This window comes from Meriones unguiculatus, chromosome 1 (genome assembly GCF_030254825.1).
Source record: "Meriones unguiculatus strain TT.TT164.6M chromosome 1, Bangor_MerUng_6.1, whole genome shotgun sequence".
NCBI classification, from domain to species: Eukaryota; Metazoa; Chordata; class Mammalia; order Rodentia; family Muridae; genus Meriones; species Meriones unguiculatus.
In genome coordinates, this window is record NC_083349.1 from 184,560,382 (window position 1) to 184,568,551 (window position 8,170).

At 42.9% G+C, this 8,170-nt stretch overlaps 1 protein-coding gene across 1 annotated transcript; it reads right to left on the reverse strand.

Moving 5' to 3' along the window:
- Positions 1-322: 322 nt before the first annotated feature.
- On the reverse strand, positions 323-1,009 carry Cldn25 (claudin 25). The gene has a single exon (XM_021633307.1). It carries the CDS (start codon positions 1,007-1,009, stop codon positions 323-325), a length of 687 nt encoding a protein of 228 aa, XP_021488982.1.
- Positions 1,010-8,170: the final 7,161 nt, after the last annotated feature.

Consider the following 8,170-nt stretch of genomic DNA (forward strand, 5'->3'; position numbering starts at 1 on the left):
CACCCCTGAAGGCTGAGACAGGATCTGGCCTTAAATTTTCAGTTCTTTCACACACTCCCCCACGTGCTGAAATTATAAGCATGAAACATTTCCCCCAACTGAAAATATTTCTATATAAATAAAGTTTCAATGAGGTAAACATGTTTATAAGATACTGTCCTGATTTTTAATTCTCAACTGACGTATGCATATCACCAAGATAATCAACCTTTGACAAATATGATAGTCATCATTCCTTCCCAACAAATCGATGAAGGACAAGGAGGAGAAAGGAGTCTACTGCCATTGCTCTATGATAGAGATTTCTAGGCAATCTCTAGCTCTAGATGACCTGGTTCATCAGTCTTGGTGTGAGGTGGAAGGAACCATCGAATTCCTCTGGTGGAGCACAGGCTGGTGGGGCTGTGGCTTCAGCCATCCAGGGAGAACACCCATCTTCATTTCCCAGGCAAGCAGAAAGGATGAGGAGAAGTCCACCCAGAGCTAGGAAAAGCCCAGCAGCCCAGCCCAGGAACAGGGCATCTCCAAACTCCCACCGGGGCACAATTTCAGGGATGCTGTCATCCCAGAAGTCTTGGAGAGTGGCATAGGCCACCCAGGAGACTGGAAAGAGGGTGGTAACTGAAGCTGATGCCTCCAAAGTCCCTCCCAGGAGGCACAGCCGCATCTGGAATACTCTGGATCCACAAAACCTGGAGCATTCCAACCCGCAGCCAGAAAGGAGAAGTCCCAACAGTCCCAGCCCATGGGAAGCCACCATGAGAATGCGGGCTACCTGTAGCTCTTGGGGCAGAGACAAAAAGGACTCGAAGGCTTTGCATACAGTGCCAGCTTCTTCTTGACTCACGCATGCCTCCCAGAGTCCTGAGATCCAGGTCTCCATTTCATTCAGGTCCAGACTGAGAGTCTTCCACTGGGGAAGAATGGTGTTGACACAAGAGCACACCCAGCCAAGGACAGAGAGGAGCAGCCCTCCAACCTGGACTCTCCCACGGAAGCTGCAGGCCATGGTTGGGGCCCTCTGCGGGAGGGGCTGATGAACTCAGGAACTAGTCAGCTTAGTGACTTTCTGGGAGCCTGGAGTGGACTCTTGTGCTTGCAGAAGTCTCTGGTGTTGGTTTTCAGTGTAGCAGCTGAGACAGGTGGCAGGAATTTGGCCATGTTTGGCATTTATGGGTTGGGTGAAGATAAGATGTGGGGGTGGATTCTGAAGGAGGGTCCCACAAGAGAGACCAACAGCCAGAGAGTAAGCTGTCACTGTGCCTGATAAGTACATTGATAAAGTCAAAATCACTCCTCAACTCCGAGATTACAAAAATGGTTTTCTGGAAATAGACCTTGACATGATCTTTTCCAAGGTTATTTTTATACTTCTAAACAGATAAAGCAAATGAAAAGGCTCAGGGGGTAAAGGTGCTTGCTGCCAAGTGCGACAACCTGAGTTCAAGCCCGAGGACTCACATTATAGGGAAGAGAACTGACTGCCACAAGTTGTCCTCTGATCTCTATACATATGCACAGACATGAATACATGTAACTAAAAATTTAAAATATGTATAGACTCTGACCCTGAACTCAACTAAAGGAAGTCTATCTGTTTTTGTTTTGTTTTGTTTTGTATATAGAAAAATTTGTTTTAAAACATCCATTGAAGCTTGTTAATAATAATTATACATTTTGGTTAATATAAGACAGTCATTTAAAATTGCTGTTGAAGCTGGGTATGGTGGCACATGCCTTTAATACCAGCACCCAGTCTTTTCTGAGATTGATACTCCAACCAAGGACCATGTATGGAGATAACCTAGAACCCCTGCACAGATGTAGCCCATGGCAGCTCAGTCTCCAAGTGGGTTCCCTAGAAAGGGGAACAGGGACTGTCTCTGACATGAAGTTAGTGGCTGGCTCTTTGATCACCTCCCCCTGAGGGGGAGCAGCCTTACCAGGCCACAGAGGAAGACAATGCAGCTAGTCCTGATGAGACCTGATAGGCTAGGGTCAGAGGGAAGGGGAGGAGTCCCTATCAGTGGACTTGGGAAGGGGCATGGGAGGAGATGAGGGAGGGAGGGTAGAATTGGGAGGGGATGAGAGAGGGGGCTACAGCAGTGATACAAAGTGAATAAACTGTAATTTATTAAAAAAAGAAAAAAAGGAAAGAAAGAAAAAGAAAAAAAAAAAAAACACAACAAAAATAACAGAACCCAAAAGGAAGGGGGAGGCAGATCTCTGTGAGTTCCAGGACAGCCTGGTCTATAAAGATAGTTCCCGGATAGCCAAAGCTGTTACACAAGAAACCCTGTCTAGAAAAAAACAAATAGGCAGATAGACAGACAGATAAAATAGAAGTGATCTTGAGGCTGGAGAGATGGCTCCACAGTTAAGAGTACTGGCTCCTCTTCCAGAGGATGTGGGTTCAGTTCCCCGCACCCACATAGTGGCTCACAGCCATCTCTAACTCTAGTTCTAGGGGACCCTAACACTCTCTTCTGCCCTCCATAGACACCAGACACACACACACATGGTTCACAAACAGCCATACACAGAACAGTTTTACACGATGCTGTAGGGGTTTGGGAATTTATCTAGGTAGAATGCTTTGGAGTACAAGCCTTTGACTGCATATCTAGCACCACAGTATGAGGTGCTACATACCTGTAATCTTAGCACTCAGGAGGCAGAGACCAGAAGCTCAGAAGCTCAAAGTCATTCTTGGCTACATAGTTCAAGAGCAATCTTCACTACATTCAACCCTGACCTAAAAAAGGTGGTTTTGTAAAGAAAAAACTTTTTAAAGGTTTATTTTATATGTGTGAGTGTTTTGCCTGCATGTATGTTGTTGTTTAAAAAACAAAATCCCTAATGTTTGATTTTACCAATAAAGACTTGGGAGCTGGATGATGGGGTGAAAGCCTGCTAGCTCAGAGAGGCAGAGAAACACTCAGTCGACCTTCCTACTCAGCAAATGTCCCAGAAGGAAAAAGCCTCTTCTTTTCCAGACTCTCTTAAATATCCTTTAACTCAGTGTCCCTCCTTCCAGTGTTTTCTTATTTTCACAACTTGTCAACTGGTTGTTTGCTCTGCCTCTCGACCTATGTTTGGCTTTATTTAATCCTTTGTACCGAAAGCTCTCGGGTTAAAGGTGTGTGCTAGGGCTGAGCCACACCATAATAAGAAACAGGTTTTTCCGGTTCCAGTTTACAATCTTGGAGTTCACAATGTTAACAAATATCCTGCAACAGTATGTTGATGCACCTGAGTAACAAGAATCCACCAGAACTGTATTTATGGATGGTTGGGAGATGCCATATGGGTGCTATGAATCAAACCTGGATCCTATGTAGGAACAAGTGATATTAACCACGGATCTATCTTTCAGCCTGCAGAAGCAATTTTCATGATATAAAGGGGTGGTGGGTAGGGATAGGAAGGGTGCTGCTCTATCTTATAGCAGGCAGGAAGTAGAATGGCATGTTGAGGCTGATCTGGAGCTACTGTGTATTCAAATCTGAATTGCTTGCCCCTACCGTCCCAGATCCTTATTCTTTCTGAGAAATTCCCTCATGTTCAAAATGATGTTGTGTAAACCTTGTCTCTAAAATTATCCCTGATTGGCTAATGAAGTTGCCTACAGCCTGGGCTAGGCAGAGGAGAGGTAGATAGAGCTAAGGATCCTGAGCTTTGGGATTGGAGAAGAACAACAAGAAGGAGAGGAGGAGGAGAAAGGGGCTATGGGTTTGCATGAACTAGAAGCATGTAGCCAAAGTAACTTGCTGTGAGGATTGGCATGATGGAGAGAAGCAACCTGAATGGAAAACATGTACAAGGATTTATGGAAAATTTGGCTGGTAAGTCGTCAAGGTAGCTTAGAAGGTTAATACCTGCCCAGCCCCCGTACATTAAGGCTAATCAGAAATCTAACAGAATTCTGGATCTTTTATCTCTGAAATAGCTGGTTAAGGAATAACTGCCACCTTAATAATTATATGAATCAATGTTAAATATTAATAATCATTTAATAGTGGAGCCTGAAGTCTTTAACGAGAAAGCAGGTAACCAAATGGTGCAGAGTATAGATAACATAATTTCATTGTCTTTAAGGGTCTCTCTTGTGGCTGGAGGGATGGCTCAGAGGTTAAGAGCACCGACTGGCTGCTCTTTCAGAGAACGTGGGTTTGAGTCTCACCACCCAGATGGAAGTTTACTACTGTTTATAAATCTAGTTCCAGGGGATCTGACACCCTCTTCTGGCCACCTTGAGCACCAGGCATGCGAGTGGTGTACAGACATACATTCAAGGAAGACACCCATACATGTAAAATAATTTTAAACCCTTCCATGTCTGTGTGTTTTTTTTTTTTTTAAACAATGTGTTAATCATTGTTAAAATGTTAGGTTTGTGGGTAATTTTTTATTTTCTTATATATTTATTTACACATTTAATAAGTTTGTCATTTGATATTTTTGTGAACAGAAAGCCCCTAAATATTAATTTTAAAATGAGTATTCCTCAATCCAGGTGAATTTCTGTAACTCCTTGCCTAGATCCAGAACATTCCTGGAGAGAAGTGCTCCCTCTGCTGTAACTCTGATGGTCCGAAGGCAGCTGCGAATAATGCCAATCCTACCATCTTCCATTCTGTCTGTTGCTGCCTCTAAGCCACAGGATCTGATGGGAAAGGAAGTAATTTGCACTTCCTCAGTGTGGCTAAATGCCAGACTTTGGGTTCTGTGTTTTGCACTGACATTTCATTCTGACCCTGTGTGGGGCACATTAGGGAACACGGCTGCTACACGCCAGTGCAACACCGAATGAGGTGCCTTGGACCTGGACGCTCTGTGTTATTGTTCCTAGCTGCAGCAGTGACCCAGCATGTGGCTAAGAGCTTGTCTTTATGGCAGAACATAAGAAACTTGGAATTTACTATACTGAGGACATAAATGTCTGACCAGTGTGTTCTCTTTTGTGCTTTTGTGTATGTGTGTATAGTATATGCAGACATGTCATGTGTGTGTGTGCCGAGGCCAGAAGTTATGTCCAGCCTTGCCTTCTATTCTCCATCTTATTTATTTGATTTAAAAATGTACTTATTTATAAAGGACACCATTATGTCAGGCACATCTGATAAAGGAATAGCTATCTAAAATATGTAAGGAACTAAGAAAACCAAACTGGGCATCAAGAAAGCAAATTTCAAAATGGGAATCAGAACTAAACAGAGAGTTCTCAAGAGGTGAAACATAAATGACTGAGAAACACTTAAAGAAATGTTTATCCAGGTAGCGGTGGCACATGCCTTTAATCCCAGAGCTTGGGAGGCAGAGGCAGGTGAATCTCTGAGTTCAAGGCCACCCTGGTCTACAGAGTGAGTTCCAGGACAGCCAGAGCTACACGGAGAAACTTCTGTCTAACAAAACAAAAGAAAACAAAAATTAAAAATAAATAAAATAATTGTTTAATATCTTTAGTCACCAGGGAAATGCAAATCAAAACTATTTTCTTTTTCCAGACATGATCTCATTATGTAGCCCTTAGCTGGCCTGGAACTCATTATATAAACCAGGCTGGCTACAAACTATAGAGCTGAGGCCTTTGTTTGCCACCAACACCAGCTATTTATTTATTTTTATGAGTGTGAGTATAGTGTCCCTAGAACAAGAAGGAGCCATCAGATCCCTTGGGACTTGAGTTACAGACAGTTGTAAGCTGCCATATGAGTGCTGGGAATTGAATGTAGGTTTTCTGGAAGAGCAGCCTGTGCCCATAACTGCTGAGCCATCTCTCCAGCCCCATATATCCTGGGTCTTTGTATTTTCTCAAGAAGTAATTAAGCTTCAGGGCTCATCACTTGCACGAGTTCTCTCCAAAAGGCAAAATTACAAAAATTGTTTGTAATTTTGTAATTTCCCCTAAGGAATCCCACCCACTCTGCCCTTTCCATCCCTCGTTTACTTTGAAAAGAATTACCCTGTGTTTTCTTTGATCATTTAATTCACATGTTGGGGGTCTCCAAACCTAGCACAGAGCTTGCTATATAGTATTCCTCAATAAGAACCTAATACAGGTTTTCAGAAATGTCATATGTAGGTTATGTTTTGTCATTGGGCATTTATTGTTAGCGACATTTAGAGTTCAAAGTGAGGCTGAGAGGGCACAAGGTGGCTGATGTGAGCGCTGGTGGACGTTGCTTTCTGAGGTGGACGTTGCTTTCTGAGGATAGTGTGGCCACCGCAGAGCCCTTGCTTTCTCAACCTGACTTTCGGTCTCTTTCCTCATGGAGCAGGAACTACCTGCCCTTTCCTCTATTAGGATAAGCCTGATTTTTTTACAGACACAACATTGCCATTGACCTTGAGAGTTAGCATCTACATGAGGTCAGGTCTCACAAGTACCTTTTAAAGACTGAAAGATGCTTTAATCAAAGCAGTACCTGTTTATTGCAGAACAACAGGAAGCAGAGAAAAGGACATGAATAAACAGCCTAAGCCACTAATGTCCACCTAGAGACAACACACACACACACACACATACACACACACACACACACACACTCTCACCCCAAACAAAACAGCACAACCCCACACTGCTGCTTTGGAAACAAGGTCTTTGTAGCCATGCTGGCTTGGAACTCACTGTGTAAACCAGGCTGGCTATAAACTCACAGGTGTTCACCTGCCTTTTGCCTTTGCTTCCTGAGTGCTTAGGTTAAAGGTGTATGCCACCATCATGTATGGCTTGTACCTCTATTGTTTTTTTTTTTTTTTAGAAAAGATTTGAACTATATATTGTGAATATATCCTGAAATGCAATACATTTCAAAATGGAAACAATTTTATTATTTTTACTATTTCTTTTATGTGCATGTGTCTCAGTGTATATATGTCATCGTGTATGTGCAGGAGCCCTCAGAGGTCAAAAGATCCAGTTCCCTAAAACTGAAATTACAGCTGTTTTTAAGCCACCTGATGCAGGACCAGAATCTGGGTCATCCACAAGCCATCTTAACCACTAAGCCATCTCGTAGTTAAAGGAATGTTAAAGGCCACAAGTCCTCAGTGCAAGAATTTTCCTTGCAGTCAGTAACCTAGGACCAACGGTGAAATATCGGGAGAGGAGATGACATTTGTCTAAACTGTTGGTCTTATTGCCTGCACCTGGGAGGCAACAGGAGAGCGATAACATCTGTTCTAAATCTCTACTGATTTAATCACCTGTACCTGTACCTGTCTCTTTAAACTTTAAACTTTGATATGGCCATGCAAACTGCATTCCATTTGGCTTTTGTAAGCCCCTGGCTTGCTCTGTGTGCCCAGTAACAAAAATGAGGACAAGATGCTCTAAAGGGTACGCATCGACTTCCTCAAAGAGTATTGTGATAAAGCTTTCTAGGCTCATCAGTCTCTTTTGCAACGTGTTGGTATAATCTTCTTATGGAATGTATACAATTTACCCTTGTTCATTCAAATACTGATTTCTCTACCCCTCCCCCGCATCTGGTTTCAATCCGGATATTGCATTGTGATGCTTATTCTAAGCATCACCTGTCTCAAGTTTGTGTAAACATGCCACCATTTGTTCTCTGTATTGTCAATAAAACAACCAGCCACAATGCTGAACAATGTAGAGAATAGGGTGGGACATCCTAGTCCAGAGTGGGGGAGAAAGAATGGAGGGGAGGAGTAGGAGAGGGAGATCAGCAGGAGAGGATTTCAGATCATGAGGGGAGATGAACAGGACCTAAGATATGACTGAAAGCAAGTATAATGGATGAGATGTGAATGGTAGGAAACTATGTGGACTTGGAGGTTTAGGATGGAATAACTATTGCCCAGCATCGTGGGCAATCCTCATCTCAGTGTGGTGATTTGGGTATACAGCTGGTTTAGGAATAACCACTGCTTAACTAAAAAAATAAATCAATAATAAATATTAATAACCTACAACAGCAAGGCGGACTGTAAGTGATTTCATCTGTGCATAACACTCTCCTGACCCTCAATAATGAAACAGTTTTTAAAAAGCTATGGATATGGTCTGGAGAGATGGTTAAGAGTGCCAGCTGCTCTTCCACGAGATCCTGAGTTCAATTCCCAGCAACCACATGGTGGCTCACAACCATCTATGATATGATCTGCTGCCCTTTTCTGGCATGCAGATATACATTCAGATAAA